This window comes from Dendrobates tinctorius, unplaced genomic scaffold (genome assembly GCF_039654945.1).
Source record: "Dendrobates tinctorius isolate UK_male_01 unplaced genomic scaffold, ASM3965494v1 ptg000054l, whole genome shotgun sequence".
Lineage (NCBI taxonomy): Eukaryota > Metazoa > Chordata > Amphibia > Anura > Dendrobatidae > Dendrobates > Dendrobates tinctorius.
In genome coordinates, this window is record NW_027361722.1 from 18,732,358 (window position 1) to 18,755,741 (window position 23,384).

Genomic DNA, 23,384 nt, shown 5'->3' on the forward strand with positions numbered 1-23,384 from the left:
TAGAATGTTTATATAATGCTTCTGTACCCTTGGGATTATTTGTACCGCATACTTAGATCCAGAGTAGCCACTTTCACAAGAAAGTAAGTGTACATAACCTGTCATCATCTCACGGCTGAATCATGTCAGTAAATATTTGTCTTCATAAGGAACTATTGTAAAAGCTGAATTACTGCATTTACACACATCTACATAATTGCCTCATGTGTCAGCGGTGCCAGTGCCTCCAGCTAATGTCTGACGTGAAGAGAAGAAGCTTCCACAATAAGTCATTGTACACAGATATCATGGGGCCCCATAGGACACGTTCTAATCATCCCACCCCTCAAAAACAAAATTCTAATCGGCAGGGTCACAGAAGAGAATATCTCACAACTTTGCCCCCCCCTTACAAAGTCATTTTTCTCCTATTGAAGTCCCTAGATTGTCCGTTCATTGTACCCTCCACACACGGTATGATCCCCCAACTGTGATCGCCACACAGTCCTCCATACAGTATAATGGCCCCAATACAACTATCCACACTGTATAATGGCCCCAATACAACTATCCACACTGTATAATGGCCCCAATACAACCATCCACACTGTATAATGGCCCCAATACAACCATCCACACTGTATAATGGCCCCAATACAACCATCCACACTGTATAATGGCCCCAATACAACCATCCACACTGTATAATGGACCCAATACAACTATCCACACTGTATAATGGACCCAATACAACCATCCACACTGTATAATGGACCCAATACAACTATCCACACTGTATAATGGCCCCAATACAACTATCCACACTGTATAATGGCCCCAATACAACCATCCACACTGTATAATGGCCCCAATACAACCATCCACACTGTATAATGGACCCAATACAACCATCCACACTGTATAATGGACCCAATACAACCATCCACACTGTATAATGGACCCAATACAACCATCCACACTGTATAATGGACCCAATACAACCATCCACACTGTATAATGGCCCCAATACAACCATCCACACTGTATAATGGCCCCAATACAACCATCCACACTGTATAATGGACCCAATACAACCATCCACACTGTATAATGGCCCCAATACAACCATCCACACTGTATAATGGCCCCAATACAACCATCCACACTGTATAATGGCCCCAATACAACCATCCACACTGTATAATGGCCCCAATACAACCATCCACACTGTATAATGGCCCCAATACAACCATCCACACTGTATAATGGACCCAATACAACCATCCACACTGTATAATGGCCCCAATACAACCATCCACACTGTATAATGGCCCCAATACAACCATCCACACTGTATAATGGACCCAATACAACCATCCACACTGTATAATGGACCCAATACAACCATCCACACTGTATAATGGACCCAATACAACCATCCACACTGTATAATGGACCCAATACAACCATCCACACTGTATAATGGACCCAATACAACCATCCACACTGTATAATGGCCCCAATACAACCATCCACACTGTATAATGGCCCCAATACAACCATCCACACTGTATAATGGACCCAATACAACCATCCACACTGTATAATGGCCCCAATACAACCATCCACACTGTATAATGGCCCCAATACAACCATCCACACTGTATAATGGACCCAATACAACCATCCACACTGTATAATGGACCCAATACAACCATCCACACTGTATAATGGCCCCAATACAACCATCCACACTGTATAATGGCCCCAATACAACCATCCACACTGTATAATGGACCCAATACAACCATCCACACTGTATAATGGCCCCAATACAACCATCCACACTGTATAATGGACCCAATACAACCATCCACACTGTATAATGGCCCCAATACAACCATCCACACTGTATAATGGACCCAATACAACCATCCACACTGTATAATGGACCCAATATAACCATCCACACTGTATAATGGCCCCAATACAACCATCCACACTGTATAATGGCCCCAATACAACTATCCACACTGTATAATGGCCCCAATACAACTATCCACACTGTATAATGGCCCCAATACAACTATCCACACTGTATAATGGCCCCAATACAACCATCCACACTGTATAATGGCCCCAATACAACCATCCACACTGTATAATGGACCCAATACAACCATCCACACTGTATAATGGCCCCAATACAACCATCCACACTGTATAATGGCCCCAATACAACCATCCACACTGTATAATGAACCCAATACAACCATCCACACTGTATAATGGACCCAATACAACCATCCATACTGTATAATGGCCTCTACTAGTATAGTACCACATTAGAAATAGTAAGGTGGCCTCCACACAGACGTCCTGACAGCATACTGACCCACACACAGCCCTCTACAACCTTCACACTGTATAATTGCTTGCATACAGTATAATGGCCCCAAACTAGCCCTCCAAACAATAAAATAGCCCTCCAAACAGTATAATGAGCCCGACAGAGCCCTCCAAGCAGTATAATGGTCCCCACATAACCCTCCAAATAGTATAATGGGGCACACATAGCCCTCCAAATAGTATAATGGGGCACACATAGCCCTCCTTACAGTATAATGGGTTCTACAAAGTCCTCCATACAGTATTATGGGCACCAAATAGTTCTCCATGCAGTATAATGGGCCCCATATAGAGCTCCATACATTATTATAGGCACCATATAGTCCTCCGTACAGTATAATAGGCACCATATAGTGTTCCATCCAGTATTATGGGTACCATATAATGTTCCTTTCAGTATAAGGGGCCTCATATAGTCCTCCATACAGTCTAATGGGTTCCATACAGTGTTAAATACAGTATTGTGGACCCCTTTTATTTCCCCTTTTAGTATCATGGGCCCCATATAGTCCTCCATACAGTATTATGGTCTCCAAGCAGTCCTCCATACAGTATTATGAGCATCTTATAGTCCTCCATACAGTATTATGGGCCCCATATAGCCCTCCATACACCAAAATAAATAAATACTTACCTCTCCCCTATCCCCCGCAGCTCCAGTCTCCTCAACATCTCCTGATCCTCTGCACAGCTCAGCACAGAAGGCGCACTGTAAGGATGTCATTGCACCCCCTGCGCTGAGATGTCACAGAGCTCAGAAGCACAGGGGGAATGATGGGAGAGGGAGCCCACAGGCCACATAGCATCCACGAGGTCTGCCGCCATTGGCGGTACGCCACTGCTATCTATCTATCTATCTGTCTATCTATCTATCTATCTATCATACACTCTGTCTATTATCCATCTACTGTATATATCATCTATCTATTATCTATCTATAATAGTGGTTAGCACTGCAGCCTTGCAGCGCTGGAGTCCTGGGTTCGAATCCCACCAAGGACAACATCTGCAAGGAGTTTGTATGTTCTCCTCGTGTTTGTGTGGGTTTCCTCGGGGTTCTCCGGTTTCCTCCCACATTCCAAAGACATACTGATAGGGAATCTAGATTGTGAGCCTCATCGGGGACAGTGGTGGTGATGTGTGCAAACTGTAAAGCGCTGCGGAATATGTTAGTGCTATATAAAAATAAAGATTATTATTATTATCTATCTATCTCTTATGTGGTCACCATCTGCCTTTTCTCACCTCATTAATGAAGTTTTTCTCAAATTCCTGGAACTCTAAGCTGTTTTTGTCGGCGTATCCGTCTTTGTAATTCTGATTTATCACCTTGACTTGTGCTGTAAATATTCTGGCAGCTGATGAGGCAAAACAGGCGTTAACAGGTACATCAGACACGGTAAAGCGTGGAGTCGCGGTTATAATCTACGGGTCATTATAATACCTTATCGGCCTGATATACGCTGCATCTCACGTACTATAACACATGGAGATGTGCACATTTCACCCCACACCATCCATACATCACGCCCTGCTGCACTTTCCGGGCGGAGGCCGAGTGCGTGGGACGGGCACCGGTGACATAGGTCATATATTGCAGTGGAAAATCCAAACAAGCAAGTGTGTCTGTGTGTGGAGGGGGCAATGTCACATAGTGGAAAATGGGTGACAGTCATCAATCAGCAGCGTGAATCTCATCACTGGACCGGTCACGTTACGTTCCGCCGCGCCTGGAGGATCAGTCACTTCCTCTTAGCAGAACATCGCACCATTGCGTCACCTCTCTGTATGCTTTATGTTACTTTTTGTACTTTTTTTCTATGTATTTTTACATTTACAAAGAAGACGAGGATTCACAGGTAACGTCTTCTTAGGTATCATGTCACAATATCCACAAGATCTCAGGAAATGCCATATTTATCCCTGAAGTGTAAGCTCCCGATGCAGTTAAATGATGTTTATCTGAGTAGTCTTTACACAAGGCAAGTAACATATTAAATCCCGCAGGTGGGGATTAGATACAAGGTAAATGCTTACATAATAGAAGAACAGTAAGAAATATATTTAATCAACTGTTAACACCTCGGGCAAACTAAAATTCATTGGCCAGGATTCAAAACAGCGCCGCACCTGACCACAGGTTGTGAGCGGTATTGCACCCTAGCTCTATTCGCTTCAGTGGAGCTTCAATACTGGTCACAACTAGAGATGAGTAAATCAAATTTTTAGCAAAAATTACAATTGACCAGAACACAATTTTTTTTCCCTGGAGAATCCAGCAAATTGATAAATTATATTTTTCTCTCCTTGGTCTTCTCCGTACCGGTCCCAGCTATGGCGGTCCTTCATCTGGCTCTGTTATCTTCTACCTTCGTTCCTCTATCTCTCTTCTGGCCAAATCTTCCGTTCACGAGAGCCCACGTTAATGACGTACAGTGCGCCCCATGTAACGACGTGGGATCTAGTGAACAGAAGGACGCAGCCGGAGGGTAAATAGAAGACAGAAGATACAGGAGCCGATCCAAGGGCTGGCTGCTATGGGACAGGTATAGGTTCAGAGAGGGCCGAGGAGAGGTGAGTATAAATTTTTTTATATTTTCTTAATCCCTTCTTTCCTTCCATCCCCCCCCCCTCAAGTGAGCAAATCTGCCCAAATCAGATTTCAGAAGATTTGCTCAACTCTAGTCATGCCGATTCAAAGATATGTGGCATCATTTTTAGAAGAAATCGGGCAATAATGATCTTCACATGCATATATATATATATATATATGTGTGAGAAGATCACATGGAGAAATCTGCAGACACAGACTCAAATAGCAAAAAAATGCTACCTTTGGCCACCACTAGAGGGAGCCTATGAGCTTAGCGTATACTGCTTTTTAATGAAGTTCAATAGATAACCTGTATGCAGTAAGCTCTCTAGCGCTCCCTAGTGGTGACTGCAGATAACTAAAAAAAATGTTCATGTGGCTATTCTTATGCAATGTGTTTTGAGCTACGAATAGAGTGACCGCCGCCATAAAATAAATTTATTAAATTAATCTGTGAAAAATTTGGAAATCTATTAAATTATGTATACCACAAAAAGGAAATGAGTGTATTTTTAGCAGTTTATGAAAACCAGCCACTTACTTGTCCAGACGGCTATGGTATAATTTGCTTTCTGAGGGCAAAATGTCTGCTGCACAGATATTTGATACTGAGTTGAAGGCGAAAGATTGGTGATATTCAGTTTTGTGTCAGACGTATCAATCTGCTTTATGACTTGGCCGCTGGTGGACACTACCACTCTGTAGACAGCGTTGATTGGCGCATTTTGTTTGATAAGCTTAAAGGTAATCAAATCACTGGTGACATTGAGTAGTTCTACAGAAACAGAGGCAACAGCTGCAAAAAGAATTGAAGCCATTAGTCCACAGCAGGCATATTATATTGAATCTTCAGAATTGAGCTACATAATGTTTCCTTTAAGTCCGACATTCTGTCCTGATTCATTTCCTAACATATCTTCATAGTGATCAGAGTTCAGACACCACTAGAGGGAGCCAAAGAGCTTACTGCATACAGATTACACATTGAACTCTATGAAAAAAAAACAGTATGCAGTGAGCTCCCTCTTGTGGTGACCACATGCATTGGAATATATTAACTCTGCTTATGCAGGAGATGGGGAATGCTGTATCAGAGTTCCAAATCTGACTGCTATAAAGATAAATTATGAAAAGGTGATACATTATGATATTTTAATGTTTAGGGGATTCAGAGCATAACTATAGGTCCTCATCGTAAAAAAAAAAGATTCTGTTTCAATTTACACCAATGCTGCTGAAATCTATTTTACTATTTATAAAAAGTGTGTATATACTCTACATGTGTAGCATCAGACTGGGAAAGAGAGAAGGACAGTATTATTAACTTACCACAAACCGATGTTGTTGTTGCTTTTGCGGTTGTCTTTGTTGTTGGCTTTGTAGTTGGCGTCGTTGTTTGATTTGTGGTTGGTGTTGTTGATGTTGTAGTTGTTGGTGTGGTGTTTGTTCTTGTAGTGTTTGTTACTGTTGTAGTTGTTGGTGTGGTGTGTGTTGGTGTAGTGGTTGTCGGTGTTGATGGTATTGTGCTTGTCGCTGATGTTGTTGGCAATGTGGTCATTGATGGCATTGCTGTAGCAGTAGGTGTGGCAGGACTTGAAGGAACACTTGTCGCTGTGGAACTGACAGATGTCTGAGCTGTACTACTTGTGGTAGATGGTTCTGTAGAATTGTTTCCAGCTGTGCTTAAACTACTACTGGCCTTACTTGTTGTTACTGATGAGGTTAAGCTTGAAGAGGGTGTTGTGGTCATTTCTGTAGATGTAGTACTTGAAACAGTGCTTATAGTTGTGTAGTTGACAGATGTGCCAGTTGTTAGTTCAGTGTTAGTAGCGGTGGTGGTGGTAGTGGTTGTATTTAATGTGGTACTTGCTGTAGAAGCTTCTGTGGAATTGATCCCAGCTGTACTCAGGATAGTACTCGTCTTATTCGTTGTTGGAGATATAGTTGAGCTTAAAGAAGGTGTTGTTAATGTAGATGTAGAACTTGAAAGGATGCTTGTCCCTGTTGAGTTGATAGATGTGCCAACTGGAAGTTCAGTAGTGGTGGTGGTGGCAGAAGGGGTTGTGGCTGTATCTAATGTGCTACTTGCTGTAGAAGGTTCTGTAGAATTGTTCCCAGCTGTGATTACACTAGTACTGCTGTCACCTGCTCCTGTTGTTGTAGTCGACGAATGTTTCGATGTTGTTGAGGATATTGTAGATATAGAAGTGGAAAGGATACTTGTGGCTGTTGAGTTGACAGTTGTGCCACTTGGCGCAGAAGTACTGGTGGCAATAGTGGTTGTAGCTGTATCTAACGTGCTACTTGTTGTAGAAAGTTCTGTAGAATTGTTTACAGCTGTGCTAACACCAGTACTGACATTATTTGCTGTTGTTGGTGTCGTCAATCTTGTAGAGGATGTTGAGGAGTTGCTGGTGGTGGTCATTTCTATAGATGAAGGAGTTGAAACAGAGCTTGTAGTTGTAGAACTGAGAGATGTGCCAGTTCTTAGTTCTGTAGTATTGGTGATGGTTGAAGTGGTTGCATCTAATGTGGTACTTGCTGTAGAAACTTCTGTTGAATTGATCCCAGCTGTACTTTGGATAGTACTGGCATTATTTGTTGGAGATGCAGGTGAGCTTAAAGAGGATGTTGTTGTTAATGTAGTTGTAGAACTTGAAAGGGTGCTTGACACTGTTGAGTTGATAGATGTGCCAGTTGGTAGTTCAGTGGAACTAGTGGTAGTAGTGGTTGTGGCTGTTTCTAATGTGGTACTGGCTGAAGAAGCTTCTGTAGAATTGCTCCCTGCTGTGATTACACTACTACTGCTGACACCTGCTCCTGTTGTAGTGAAGGAAGGTGTTGATGTTACCATAGATGAAGAAGTGGAAACCATACTTGTCGATGTTGAATTGACACTTGGCACAGAAGTGCTGGTGGCAGTAATGGTTGTTGCAGTATCTAATGTGGCACTTGCTGTAGAAGCTTCCGTTGAATTGATCCCAGCTGTACTTTGGATAGTGCTGGTATTATTTGATGGAGGTGCAGTTGAGCTTAAAGAGGTTGTTGTTGTTAATGTAGTTGTAGAACTTGAAAGGATGCTTGTCCCTGTTGAGTTGATAGATGTGACAACTGGAAGTTCAGTAGTAGTGGTTTCAATAGTGGTCGTGGCTGTATCTAATGTGCTACTTGCTGTATAAAGTCCTGTAGAATTGTTTCCAGCTGTGCTTATACCAGTACTGACATTATTTGCTGTTGCTGCTGTAGTCAATCTTGAAGAGGATGTTGAGGTGTTGCTGGTGGTGGTCATTTCCGTAGATGTAGGAGTTGAAACAGTGCTTGTAGTTGCAGAACTGAGAGATATGCCAGTTGATAGCTCAGTAATAGTAGTGGTGGTAGTAGAAGTGGTTGTATCTAATGTGATACTTGCTGTAGAAACTTCTGTTGAATTGATCCCAGCTGTACTTAGGATAGTACTGGCATTATTTGTTGGAGATGCAGTTGAGCTTAAAGAGGATGTTGTTGTTGTTAATGTAGTTGTAGAACTTGAAAGGATGCTTGACCCTGTTGAGTTGATAGATGTGCCAGTTGGTAGTTCAGTGGAACTAGTGGTGGTAGTAGTGGTCGTGGCTGTATCTAATGTGGTACTGGCTGTAGAAGCTTCTGTAGAACTGCTCCCTGCTGTGTTTACACTACTACTGCTGTCACCTGCTGCTGTTGTAGTCAAAGAAGGCGTTGATGTTACCGTAGATGAAGAAGTGGAAACGACACTTGTCGATGTTGAATTGACAATTGTGACACTTGGTACAGAAGCGCTGGTGGCAGTAGTGGTTGTTGCCATATCTAATGTGGTACTTGCTGTAGAAACTTCTGTATAATTGTTCCCAGCAGTATATTCACTTGTACTGCTATCACCTGAGATTGTTGTTGTAACCAAAGAAGGTGTTGATGTTGAAGTCATTGTAGATTGAGAACCAGATGTGACAGGTGTTGGTGCAGTAGAGGTGGTTGCTAAAATGGTTCCAGCGGTATCTAATGTGGTACTTGCTGTAGAAGGTTCTGTAGAATTGACCCCAGCTGTGTTTAGACTAGTACCAGTAATATTTTCTGTTATGGATGTAGTTGAGCTCAAAGATGATGTTGTTGTTGTGTTGGTAGTAAAAGTCACAACTGGCGTTGATGTCACTCTTGACTCTGAGTCAACTACAGTGTTTGAAATAGTTGTAGGCACGTTAGCCGATGTAGAAATGCTAAAACTGCTTGTAGTAGATTCAAGAGTCACTGGAGACATTGTAGAGGAAGATGCGAGGCTTGCAGTTGGGACGCCTGTCGAGTCATTAGTACTAGTAGTTTGCAATGCATTCGTAGAAATTTGACCAGTTGTAATGGTTTGTGATACTGTTGATTGCACATTCGTGTGTACACTCTGAGAAGAGGTCTCTGGCAGATTTGTCGTATCTGGTATCTTAGATTCAGAAGTTGTTGGCCCAAGTGTTGTCAGACTACTTGTAGAATCTGACGTAAGGACACCTGAATTATCAGTAATAGTGTTTGTTGGTACTGTAGTTGTAGATTCAGTTATAATGGTTGACATTAGGCTACTCGTGGTTTCAGATGTTGGCACAACAGATGTTGTGGAGCTTGTAGTAGACAATTCTGCATTTGTTCCAGTGGTGGTAGACAGAAAGGATGTTACTACTGAGATAATCGGTGTAAATCTAGTACTAAGCATATTAGGGAGGCTTGTAAATGATGATGTGGATGCAGTTGGACTAATTGATGAACTTGGTGATGGTGTTTCAGAGAACACGGTATTTGGTGATGTCTCAACATTTGAAGATGTTACAATATTACCTTGTGTAGACAATGTTTCTGTGACTGCTTTAGTTGTAAGTACTGTGGAGGATGCTGTGTCTTTAGTTGAGCTAACAATTAATCTACTTGTTGCATCAGTAATTGAACCTGTCCCAGTGGGTTGTTCTGAAAGACTTGAAGGTGATGATGAAGATGGGGTTGCGGAAGTCACAAAATATGAAGATGTAGAAGATTCTGTAGTTGTGACTGGGAATTCTTGGTTAGCCCCAGTTGAAGTTGTCATGGTGGATGACCCAACTGGACTTGTCTCAAGAGTTGTGTCTGTAGAACTCAAATTAGATGCTTCAGAAGTCAATGAAGAGCTGGGAGATGATGGTACTGCAGTTGAGGTTTCAGTAATTGTAGATGAAGACAATAAATTGCTTGATGTCACTGAAGATGTTTCAGAAGCTAAGAAAACTGTAGAGAAACTGTCTGCAATGGGTGAAGAAACAATAACTGGAGAAGTTAAAGGCTCCCTAGTGGTTGCTGGAGATTCTGATTGTATCACACTTGTAGTAATTTCAGTGGATGATGTTGTAGATGACTCTAAGATATCTGTGGATACACTATCTGTGCTGGCTGAAGAAATAAGGTTTTGAGAGGTTACAGGTTTAACAGTGTTGGCTGCAGTTTCAGACTGTTTCACACTTGTATTAATTTCAGTGGATAGCGTGGCTGATGACTCTAAGCTACTTGATGTTGATGAAGTTGTTTCAGAGGTTGAGAAGTCAGTGGAGACACTTACTTTAGTGCCTGAAGAAATATCTTGGGAAGTTACATTTTCTGCAGTGGTTGCTGTCATTTCTGATTGTGCCACACTTGTAGAGATTTCAGTGGATGGTGTGGTTGACTCGAAGTTACTTGATGTTGCTGACGAAGTTTCAGAGGTTGAGACATCTGTGGAGACACTGTCTTTAGTGGTTGAAGAAATATCTTGGGAAGTTATAGTTTGTGCAGTGGTTTCTGATTGTGTGACACTTGTAGTGATTTGAGTGGATGGTGTGGTTGATGACTTCATGTTACTAGATGTTAGTGAAGATGGTTCAGAGGTTGATATGTCGGTGGAGACACTGTCTTTAGTGGTTGAAGAAAGAACATGGGAAGTTACAGTTTCAGTAGTGGTTGCTGCAGTTTCAGAATGTGTCACACTTGAAATTTCAGTGGATGGTGTGGTGGATGAGTCTAAGTTACTTGTTGTTGCTGAAGATGATTCAGAGGTTGAGAAGTTTATGGTGACACTGATTTTAGTGGTTGAAGAAGTATCTTGGGAAATTACAGGTTCAGCAGTGGTTGCTACAGTTTCAGATTGTGTCACACTTGTAGTGATTTCAGTGGATGGTGTGGTTGACGCTAAACTACTTGATGTGGCTGAAGATATTTCAGAAGTTGAGAAGTCTGTGGAGACAATGTCTGTGCTGGCAGAAGAGATTGAATCTTGAGAAGTTTTAGGTTCAGAGGTGGTTGCTGTCGATTCTGGTTGCGTAACACTCGTAGTGATTTCAGTGGATGATATGATTGGTGACCCTAAGTTACTAGATGTTGCAGATGATGTTTCAGAGGTTGAGAAGTGTGTGGAGACACTGTCTTTAGTGGTTGAAGAAATATCTTGGGAAGTTACAGTTTCAGCAGTGGTTGCTGCTGTTTCTGATTGTGTGACCCTTGTAGTGATTTGAGTGGATGGAGTGGTTGATAACTCCAAGTTACTAGATGTTACTGAAGATGGTTCAGAGGTCGAGATATCAGTGGAGACACTGTCTTTAGAGGTTGAAGAAAGAACATGGGAAGTTACAGTTTCAGCAGTGGTTTCTGCAGTTTCAGATTCTGTCACACTTGTAGTGATTTCAGTAGACAGTGTGGTTGACACTAGGTTACCTAATGTTGCTGAAGATGGTTCAGAGTTTGAGAAGTCTGTGGAGACACTGTCTTTAGTGGTTGAAGAAATATCTTGGGAAGTTACAGTTTCAGTTGTGTTTGCTGCTGTTACTGATTGTGTCACACTTGTAGTGATTTCAGTGGATAGTGTCGTTGATGAATCTAAGTTACTTGATGTTGCAGAAGATGGTTCAGAGGTTGAGATATCAGTGGAGACACTGTCTTTAGTGGTTGAAGAAATATCTTGGGAAGTTACAGGTTCAACAGTGCTTGCTGCAGTTTCAGATTGTGTCAAACTCGTAGTGATTTCAGTGGATAGTGTGGTTGACGACTCGTAGTCACTTGATGTTGCTGAAGATGTTTCAGAAGTTGAGAAGTCTGTGGAGATGCTGTCTTTAGTGGTTGCAGAAATATCTTGGGAAGTCACAGGTTCTGCAGTGGTTGCTGCAGTTTCAGGATCTGTCACACTCGTAGTGACTTTAGTGGATGGTGTGGTTGACGACTCAAAGTTACTTGATGTTGATGAAGATGTTTCAGTTGCTGAAATATCTGTGGAGACACTGTCTTTAGTGGTTGAAGATATATCTTGGGAAGTTTCAGGTTCAGCAGTTTTTGTTGATGTTTCTGACTGTGTCACACCTGTAGTGATTTCAGTGGATGGCGTGGTTGATGAATTTAAGTTACTTGATGATGCTGAAGATGTTTCAGAGGTTGAAAAGTCTGTGGAGACACTGGGTTTAGTAGTTAAAGAAATATCTTGGGAAGTTACAGGTTCATCAGTGGCTGTTGCTGTTTCTGATTGTGTCACACGTGTAGTGATTTCAGTAGATAGCGTGGTTGACGCTACGTTATTTGATGTTGTTGAAGATGTTTCAGAGGTTGAGAAGTCTGTGGAGACGCTATCTGTAGTGGTTGAGGAACTATCTTGGGAAGTTACAGGTTCAGCAGTGGTTGCTGCAGTTTCAGATTGTGTCACACTCGTAGTGATTTCAGTGGATGGTGTGGTTGACGACTCTAAGTTACTTGATGTTGCTGAAGATGTTTCAGAGGTTGAGAAGTCTGTGGAGATACTGTCTTTAGTGGTTGAAGAAATATCTTGGGAAGTTACAGGTTCAGCAGTGCTTGCTGCTGTTTCTGATTGTGTCTCACTTGTAGTGATTTCAGTGGATAGTGTGGTTGACGACTCTAAGTCACTTGATGTTGCTGAAGATGTTTCAGAAGTTGAGAAGTCTGTGGAGATGCTGTCTTTAGTGGTGGAAGAAATATCTTGGGAAGTTATAGGTTCAGCAGTGGTTGCTGCAGTTTCAGATTGTGTCACATTCGTAGTGATTTCATTGGATGGTGTGGTTGATGACTCAAAGTTACTTGATGTTGATGAAGATGTTTCAGTTGCTGAAATATCTGTGGAGACACTGTCTTTAGTGGTTGAAGTTATATCTTGGGAAGTTTTAGGTTCAGCAGTGTTTGTTGATGTTTCTGATTGTGTCACACTTGTAGTGATTTCATTGGATGGCGTGGTTGATGAATTTAAGTTACTTGATGATGCTGAAGATGTTTCAGAGGTTGAAAAGTCTGTGGAGACACTGGCTTTAGTGGTTGAAGAAATATCTTGGGAAGTTACAGGTTCATCAGTGGTTGTTGCTGTTTCTGATTGTGTCACACGTGTAGTTATTTCAGTAGATAGTGTGGTTGACGCTACGTTATTTGATGTTGCTGAAGATGTTTCAGGGGTTGAGAAGTCTGTGGAAATGCTGTCTGTAGTCGTTGAGGAAATATCTTGGGAAGCTACAGTTTCAGCAGTGGTTGCTGCAGTTTCAGATTGTGTCACACTCGTAGTGATTTCAGTGGATAGTGTGGTTGACGACTCTAAGCTTGATGTTGCTGAAGATGTTTCAGAAATTGAGAAGTCTGTGGAGATACTGTCTTTAGTGGTTGAAGAAATATCTTGGGAAGTTACAGGTTCAGCAGTGGTTGCTGCAGTTTCAGACTGTGTCTCTCTTGTAGTGATTTCAGTGGATGGTGTGGTTGATGAATCTAAGCTACTTGATGTTGTTAAAGATGTTTCAGATGATGAAATATCTGTGGAGACACTGTCTTTAGTGGATGAAGAAATATCTTGAGAAGTTACAGGTTCAGCAGTGGTTGCTGCAGTTTCAGATTGTGTCACACTCGTAGTGATTTCAGTGGATGGTGTGGTTGACGACTCTAAGTTACTTGATGTTGCTGAGGATGTTTCAGAGGTTGAGATGTCTGTGGAGATGCTGTCTGTAGTGGTTGAAGAAATATCTTGGAAAGTTACAGGTTCAGCAGTGGTTGCTGCAGTTTCAGACTGTGTCTCTCTTGTAGTGATTTCAGTGGATGGTGTGGTTGATGAATCTAAGCTACTTGATGTTGTTGAAGATGTTTCAGATGATGAAATATCTGTGGAGACACTGTCTTTAGTGGTTGAAGAAATATCTTGAGAAGTTACAGGTTCAGCACTGGTTGCTGCAGTTTCAGATTGTGTCACACTCGTAGTGATTTCAGTGGATGGTGTGGTTGACGACTCTAAGTTACTTGATGTTGCTGAGGATGTTTCAGAGGTTGAGAAGTCTGTGGAGATACTGTCTTTAGTGATTGAAGAGATATCTTGGGAAGTTTCAGGTTCAGCAGTGCTTGCTGCTGTTTCTGATTGTGTCTCACTTGTAGTGATTTCAGTGGATTGTGCGGTTGATGAATCTAAGCTACTTGATGTTGTTGAAGATGTTTCAGATGATGAAATATCTGTGGAGATACTGTCTATAGTGGTTGAAGGTATATCTTGGGAAGTTTGAGGTTCAGCAGTGGTTGTTGCTGTTTCTGATTGTGTCACACTTGTAGTGATTTCAGTGGATGACGTGGTTGATGAATCCAAGTTACTTGATGTTGTTGAAGATATTTCAGAGGTTGAGAAGTCTGTGGAGATGCTGTCTGTAGTCATTGAGGAAATATCTTGGGAAGCTACAGTTTCAGCAGTGGTTGCTGCAGTTTCAGATTGTGTCACACTCGTAGTGATTTCAGTGGATAGTGTGGTTGACGACTCTAAGCTTGAGGTTGCTGAAGATGTTTCAGAGGTTGAGAAGTCTGTGGAGATGCTGTCTTTAGTGGTTGAAGAAATATCTTGGGAAGTTACAGGTTCAGCAGTGGTTGCTGCAGTTTCAGACTGTGTCTCTCTTGTAGTGATTTCAGTGGATGGTGTGGTTGACGACTCTAAGTTACTTGATGTTGCTGAGGATGTTTCAGAGGTTGAGAAGTCTGTGGCGATACTGTCTTTAGTGATTGAAGAAATATCTTGGGAAGTTTCAGGTTCAGCAGTGCTTGCTTCTGTTTCTGATTGTGTCTCACTTGTAGTGATTTCAGTGGATGGCGTGGTTGATGAATCCAAGTTACTTAATGTTGCTGAAGATGTTTCAGAGGTTGAGAAGTCTGTGGAGATGCTGTCTTTAGTGGTTGAAGAAATATCTTGAGAAGTTATAGGTTCATCAGTGGTTGTTGCTGTTTCTGATTGTGTCACACTTGTAGTGATTTCAGTGGATGACGTGGTTGATGAATCCAAGTTACTTGATGTTGTTGAAGATATTTCAGAGGTTGAGAAGTCTGTGGAGATGCTGTCTGTAGTCGTTGAGGAAATATCTTTGGAAGCTACAGTTTCAGCAGTGGTTGCTGCAGTTTCAGATTGTGTCACACTCGTAGTGATTTCAGTGGATAGTGTGGTTGACGACTCTAAGCTTGAGGTTGCTGAAGATGTTTCAGAGGTTGAGAAGTCTGTGGAGATGCTGTCTTTAGTGGTTGAAGAAATATCTTGGGAAGTTACAGGTTCAGCAGTGGTTGCTGCAGTTTCAGACTGTGTCTCTCTTGTAGTGATTTCAGTGGATGGTGTGGTTGACGACTCTAAGTTACTTGATGTTGCTGAGGATGTTTCAGAGGTTGAGAAGTCTGTGGCGATACTGTCTTTAGTGATTGAAGAAATATCTTGGGAAGTTTCAGGTTCAGCAGTGCTTGCTTCTGTTTCTGATTGTGTCTCACTTGTAGTGATTTCAGTGGATGGCGTGGTTGATGAATCCAAGTTACTTAATGTTGCTGAAGATGTTTCAGAGGTTGAGAAGTCTGTGGAGATGCTGTCTTTAGTGGTTGAAGAAATATCTTGAGAAGTTATAGGTTCATCAGTGGTTGTTGCGGTTTCTGATTGTGTCACACTTGTAGTGATTTCAGTGGATGACGTGGTTGATGAATCCAAGTTACTTGATGTTGTTGAAGATATTTCAGAGGTTGAGAAGTCTGTGGAGATGCTGTCTGTAGTCGTTGAGGAAATATCTTGGGAAGCTACAGTTTCAGCAGTGGTTGCTGCAGTTTCAGACTGTGTCTCTCTTGTAGTGATTTCAGTGGATGGTGTGGTTGATGAATCTAAGCTACTTGATGTTGTTGAAGATGTTTCAGATGATGAAATATCTGTGGAGACACTGTCTTTAGTGGATGAAGAAATATCTTGAGAAGTTACAGGTTCAGCAGTGGTTGCTGCAGTTTCAGATTGTGTCACACTCGTAGTGATTTCAGTGGACGGTGTGGTTGACGACTCAAAGTTACTTGATGTTGCTGAGGATGTTTCAGAGGTTGAGAAGTCTGTGGAGATACTGTCTTTAGTGGTTGAAGAAATATCTTGGGAAGTTTCAGGTTCAGCAGTGCTTGCTGCTGTTTCTGATTGTGTCTCACTTGTAGTGATGTCAGTGGTTGGTGTGGTTGATGAATCTAAGCTACTTGATGTTGTTGAAGATGTTTCAGATGATGAAATATCTGTGGAGATACTGTCTATAGTGGTTGAAGATATATCTTGGGAAGTTTGAGGTTCAGCAGTGGTTGTTGCTGTTTCTGATTGTGTCACACTTGTAGTGATTTCAGTGGATAGTGTGGTTGATGAATCTAAGCTACTTGATGTTGTTGAAGATGTTTCAGATGATGAAATATCTGTGGAGATACTGTCTATAGTGGTTGAAGATATATCTTGGGAAGTTTGAGGTTCAGCAGTGGTTGTTGCTGTTTCTGATTGTGTCACACTTGTAGTGATTTCAGTGAATGGTGTGGTTGATGAATCTAAGCTACTTGATGTTGTTGAAGATGTTTCAGATGATGAAATATCTGTGGAGATACTGTCTATAGTGGTTGAAGATATATCTTGGGAAGTTTGAGGTTCATCAGTGGTTGTTGCTGTTTCTGATTTTGTCACACTTGTAGTGATTTCAGTGGATGGCGTGGTTGATGAATCCAAGTTACTTAATGTTGCTGAAGATGTTTCAGAGGTTGAGAAGTCTGTGGAGATGCTGTCTTTAGTGGTTGAAGAAATATCTTGAGAAGTTATAGGTTCATCAGTGGTTGTTGCTGTTTGTGATTGTGTCACACTTGTAGTGATTTCAGTGGATGGCGTGGTTGATGAATCCAAGTTACTTGATGTTGTTGAAGATATTTCAGAGGTTGAGAAGTCTGTGGAGATGCTGTCTTTAGTGGTTGAAGAAATATCTTGGGAAGTTTCAGGTTCAGCAGTGCTTGCTGCTGTTTCTGATTGTGTCACACTTGTAGTGATTTCAGTGGATGGTGTGGTTGATGAATCTAAGCTACTTGATGTTGTTGAAGATGTTTCAGATGATGAAATATCTGTGGAGACACTTTCTATAGTGGTTGAAGATATATCTTGGGAAGTTTGAGGTTCAGCAGTGGTTGTTGCTGTTTCTGATTGTGTCACACTTGTAGTGATTTCAGTGGATGGTGTGGTTGATGAATCTAAGCTACTTGATGTTGTTGAAGATGTTTCAGATGATGAAATATCTGTGGAGATACTGTCTATAGTGGTTGAAGATATATCTTGGGAAGTTTGAGGTTCATCAGTGGTTGTTGCTGTTTCTGATTGTGTCACACTTGTAGTGATTTCAGTGGATGGCGTGGTTGATGAATCCAAGTTACTTAATGTTGCTGAAGATGTTTCAGAGGTTGAGAAGTCTGTGGAGATGCTGTCTTTAGTGGCTGAAGAAATATCTTGGGAAGTTTCAGGTTCAGCAGTGCTTGCTGCTGTTTCTGATTGTGTCTCTCTTGTAGTGATTTCAGTGGATGGTGTGGTTGATGAATCTAAGCTACTTGATGTTGTTGAAGATGTTTCAGATGATGAAATATCTGTGGAGACACTGTCTATAGTGGTTGAAGATATATCTTGGGAAGTTTCAGGTTCAGCAGTGGTTACAGCAGTTTCTGATTGTGTCACACTCGTAGTGATTTCAGTGGATGGCGTGGTTGATGACTCTAAGTTATTTGATGTTGCTGAAGATGGTTCAGAGGAAGAAATATCTGTGGAGACACTGTCTACAGTGGTTGAAGAAATATCTTGGGAAGTTTCAGTTTCGGCAGTGCTTGCTGCTGTTTCTGATTGTGTCACACTTGTCGTAATTTCAGTGGATGGTGATTCTAAGTCACTTGATGTTGTAGAAGATATTGTTGAATCTTCAAGTGAGGAAGTAGTGGATACATTTGTGGATGTAAAGTCTTGGGTAGTAACATTTATAATATCTATAAAAACATATAAAACATCACAAAATCAATCTTTGAGAAACTTTTTAGGAAATTAAAGTATGCATTTTATCAATGATGTTGATCAGTACGAATCCTCGTCGGCAATTAGTATTATTTTGCCCTTTGCACACCCATTTATATAGTGCCTGAGCCCAGGTAATAAAGAATTCCCTCACTGAATCTACTGAATCAGATGGACTATCACATAAGAAAGACAGCATAGAGGTCAGGTTGTGTTTCAAAATGTTTTCTTTTATCAAAAATTATGTTACACATTTGAATCTCACTATGAAAACTTGCATGGAGAATGATTGGATTTTGAGCTAAATAATGTATCTCCAAGTGATCTTTAATGTGCCTTGTTATTTTGAAAGATATCCCTCATAGTGTAGAGTTAAATGAATTCTCTATTTTGGAGAATCCCTACTTTTTGGAAAGGTTTCATGACAATAAGCTGTCAACCGAAACCAATCGTTGGGTTACTGTTTAATGCTGGTCAGGAAAGGTCCTCCAGACAGAGATGGTACTTATAATTGCTCTCCCTTTTATTCATAAGGTGAAGATCATAAACATGTGGACTCCAGTATCACTATTATAGATATTATAGAGCATGGAAATAGGTTTTCTACTTTGGACAATACCTTTGATAGAGAAGACCGGTCCTAGTTTGTCACCTGTATTCTGCCTTCAGTTTAGAGCAAGTTTCATTTAAGTTGGAGACCTAAGAACGTTTGGGGACAATCCCACTGACCGGACTGGCTAATTTTAATCCGATTATTTTTTATAAATAATGAAATCTCCCATGTAAAGAACATTAATATTGTACTTTCTTGGAGAAACAGGAACATCTCAAAGGCTTTTTAGTAGTATCATCTTAACCACTTTCCGTAAGTTCTACCAGGCAGCCTCTTCAAAACCTATGAGAGCACAGTGAGAACACCAACAGTAGAGGACACGGCTCTAGTAAAACACAAAGGAAAAAAAACAAAAAAACTTTTCTAAAACAAACTAAAAAATAAAACATTGACATTTTCATCACACAGAGCTCTCTTATATGGAGAAACACAAAGAAGAGAGACACATTCATCCTGACCCTGGCCTCCTTACCTTGCATTTTATATTTGGATTGTGTCATGTGTTTGCTTTGTGTTTTGAAAGAGGGTAAGGAAACACAATCAAGAGGTAATAAACCGACACAATCAGGTAAAACTGCATAAAACCGCACTAAACTGTACAGTCATACTGGATTTTCAAAGAACCAAATGCAAAATCAGAAGACGTTTCCTCCTTATCAGTGTCAGAAATTCCATGGGCAGCTCCCTCTCCCCTCTCACAGCACGCAGTCTCAGAGACACACTGTGAAATTGAAACTGCAGCTTCATCCCCATACTCTCCCCTCCACTTTTTCTACTATTTAGTGTATGAATTTACACAGATTTGTTTTTTGCTACTCTTGAACTTTTACAGAGAACCTGCAGACAGGAAATCAAATCACTTCAAATTAGGTAGATTACAGATATTTTAACATTCAAATATTATGCTAGAAAAAAAAAACTCCCCCAAAAAAGTAAACAGACAGAACTGCGCAAGACGGAGCTCCATTCTCAGAACAGGATACGTCCGTTTTATATATTTAGCTACATCTTTATCTCCTATCATAAATATGGCCCCATATACCTGACAGCACTGTACATATCGGATCGTCACTTTACAGTCATTTCTTTTTGAAAAATGAAAAAAAGTAAGATAAAACCTACTTAAATTAGATAAGGGGTTATCCTGTAATTATACTGTCAAAGGTCGAGAATTTCAACAAAACTATTTTCCTCTTCAGCGCTGCTAAAAGCAAGAACCGGATGCTGTAACCTCTTCTAAATACGTGAAAAACAGGTTGGCTGTGACTATTCTGTACAAGTTTTGCCGTCTCGCTTGAAGCATGTGATGATTTGAATCTTAGGGTTTGTCTCACGGATATCTGGACCGTCCCTGGCTACGTTCTCACTGCAAACATTGACACTTTATGCATCAGATCCTTCTTCAGGATTAATATTTAACTGCGGATTCCTTATACTCATATTTTGCGTCTACTTTCACAAGTTTACGGCACAGACGATGACTATCACCAATATTGACCATTACGTGCTGCCAAGTAAAAGAATTTTTTTATTTGCACATAATGCTTATAAAATCTACCCTGTAAATAATGTTTCATGGGAAAGACGTCAAGGAATTGTCCATACACCCTATGAGGGCTTAGTGCGTCTGTGCCCCACTTAAAGGGCTAGTCCCAACAGGTGGATAGAATATCATTTAAATTGGGAAAATCCCTTTAAGTGAATACCTGCATTACCAGACACAACCTGTAGACCACAGTGGCGCTATTTCTGAAAACTAAACAGACATATGTTGACGGCTCCTTCATAAATTTCTCTATTATCCCATTGCCTTCCTATTCTTTATACTTATAATATCGGGGAGATCAAACGGGACAAAGTTTGATGAATTGATATTTCCAAACTCTTACGTCGAAGCCAATAACAATCTTTTCTATTTCATTAACAACAGGAATCATAAATATCTACTCCCTCCCCCCCCTGCTTCGATAGGGGTTACCTTGACGTGGTGGAGCAGCTTGGTATACATTTTTTTGTGCAAAAAAAACGTATCGACTAAATACCCTGTGTTTGTTATCCAGCACTTGCTGATTACTGCCATTTTTTATTGCAGAGTATTTTTGCAAATCTGTCATTCCGTGTTTTCTTGTTGTATCCCTCCCCCCCTGGTATATCATCTTAATACAGGTAAGGAATGGAGGAGACCTCTCGATCCATTCACGGGTCAACCGGTAAAGTTACGTTCCCATAATTGGGGGTCAATAGTCTAGAAGTGGCGGATAGTTTCTGCAAATCCATTTGTGCGGTTTCTCCCACAATCGAGCATGTAGTAGATTGGAAAATCTATAGCGTGTTCATATTTCTGCAGATATTTTTTTTTTCTCCCACTGGGTGTGGTGGGAGTTTTTGAAAACACATGTCCACTAATAATATAATGTAAACTTCTCCTCCGCAATCATGTGACAACTCTGCCACATCGGAGCAAATCCTGATGATCTCCATTCCTAATCCTAACCAGTAAACCTCAACCCATAAACTTCCTTATTAATCAGGACACATATATTTAGTATTTAAAAGTTATAGAACTACATTTTTAGAATTATTATAATATTATAAAATATTATTAATGTTATTATTATTATTATTATTATTATTATTATTATTATTATTATATTAATATTATTATTATTATTATTATTTTACGATTTTATTTTACAATAATATAATTGCGGTATATTAAATAATACATATTGTTAATAAATATATAATACTTAATTTATTTTTATATTACTAATAATAATATAAATATATGTCAAGATTTCAAATAAAGGTTTTTAATAGATTGCAAAACACTCTGATAATAGGACAAATAAAATGCACTAAATATTATAATTTTTAATAATTTTTAAATCATTTTAAGTTTTTATGATTTTTCTTTTTTTTATCAATAGTACATTATATTATTATTTTTATTATTATTATTAATTTCAATAATATTGTCATTTTTTAAGTGTAAAAAATAGCAATAATAATGCAAATAAGTGTCATAACATGTTGTTATTATTATTAACAGTTAATAATTGTTTATTGTACGATTCTATATCTTTTTATTTCAGAGACAGATCTACTTGACATGAAAAAAAATATTACTTGAAAAAAATATTTTTTTGTTAATATCTTTTAAAAAATTTGTAATAAATTAGCAATAACCATAGCAATAATAAGAAAAATCCTATACGAACATCCTTATATTAAAAAGTTTCATTGTCATTAGTTTTTGCTTCATTTCCATAAATCAGAAACCTTAGTATGAACACTCACTTCAGTTCCTGACATTTTCTGTCTCTCAGCACAATATATATATATTTTATTATTATTATATTATATATATATTAGCTAAAAATAATTTGCCGAAAGGCAAAATGTTACGTTTTCAGACGGTATATTAAAAATTATATTCAAATATGTAATAAAAATGTTAAAAAATGAAAAAAAAAAATTCTGCTCAATATTATTGAAGACAATTATCTATTTTCTTAATAATAATAGAGGAAAAAATATATAAAAAAAAAATGAATCTAAATGTAACAGATGTATAAAGGTGTGAGGCATGACTTACATGAGCTGAGGGCAATAATAAGCAATAAATAGCTCCTGGCTCCCATGGCCGGCAGTGTGTGGGTCTCCCCGGGAGTGAATGTGCTGCAGCCCTGGAGTGTGGGGTTATGAAGCCTGTGTGTTACAGGTGGGTGAGGCCATGGAGAGAACAGAGCAGGAAATCTCTGAAGAGGCACCTGTCCTCGGTAATACCTGTGTTTGGCCACTGAGGTACAATGAGGTTATAAATATCCTGCAGCGACGCGTTTCCATCTGATGTTTATCGTCTCTTTGTCTTCCTCTTACGAAATTGGATGAAGCGCCACTAGAGGTGCGAGAGCCCGAGCACCAGGTGTAGAAAGTCACATTGTCACTAAGAACGTCCCAGAGACTGACTACAATGGCTGTGACCACATACTGCACCCTGTATGGCGAGATGGACCACACTGGTATAACCTGGGCATCTCCTGTATATCATTATATATCTACAGCTGGTATAACCTGGGCATCTCCTGTATATAATTATATATGTACAGCTGGTATAACCTGGGCATCTCCTGTATTTAATTATATATGTACAGCTGGTATAACCTGGGCATCTCCTGTATATCATTATATATGTACAGCTGGTATTACCTGGGCATCTCCTGTATATCATTATATATGTACAGCTGGTATAACCTGGGCATCTCCTGTATATAATTATATATGTACAACTGGTATAACCTGGGCATCTCCTGTATTTAATTATATATGTACAGCTGGTATAACCTGGGCATCTCCTGTATATCATTATATATGTACAGCTGGTATAACCTGGGCATCTCCTGTATATCATTATATATGTACAGCTGGTATAACCTGGGCATCTCCTGTATATAATTATATATGTACAACTGGTATAACCTGGGCAT

General features: G+C 40.1%; 1 protein-coding gene across 1 annotated transcript in view; it reads right to left on the bottom strand.

The window, feature by feature from the left end:
• Positions 1 to 22,571, bottom strand: part of LOC141091544 (uncharacterized) — a 46,472-nt gene extending 23,901 nt beyond the window's left edge. The window contains exons 1-4 of the mRNA XM_073577204.1: positions 22,493 to 22,571; positions 6,311 to 18,256; positions 5,523 to 5,777; positions 3,634 to 3,746 (exon numbers count right to left, since the gene is read on the bottom strand). Coding sequence (XP_073433305.1) covers positions 3,634 to 3,746; positions 5,523 to 5,777; positions 6,311 to 18,256; positions 22,493 to 22,538 — 12,360 coding nt within the window. The 5' untranslated portion in view covers positions 22,539 to 22,571. The remainder of the gene's footprint in view (positions 1 to 3,633; positions 3,747 to 5,522; positions 5,778 to 6,310; positions 18,257 to 22,492) is intronic.
• Positions 22,572 to 23,384: the final 813 nt, after the last annotated feature.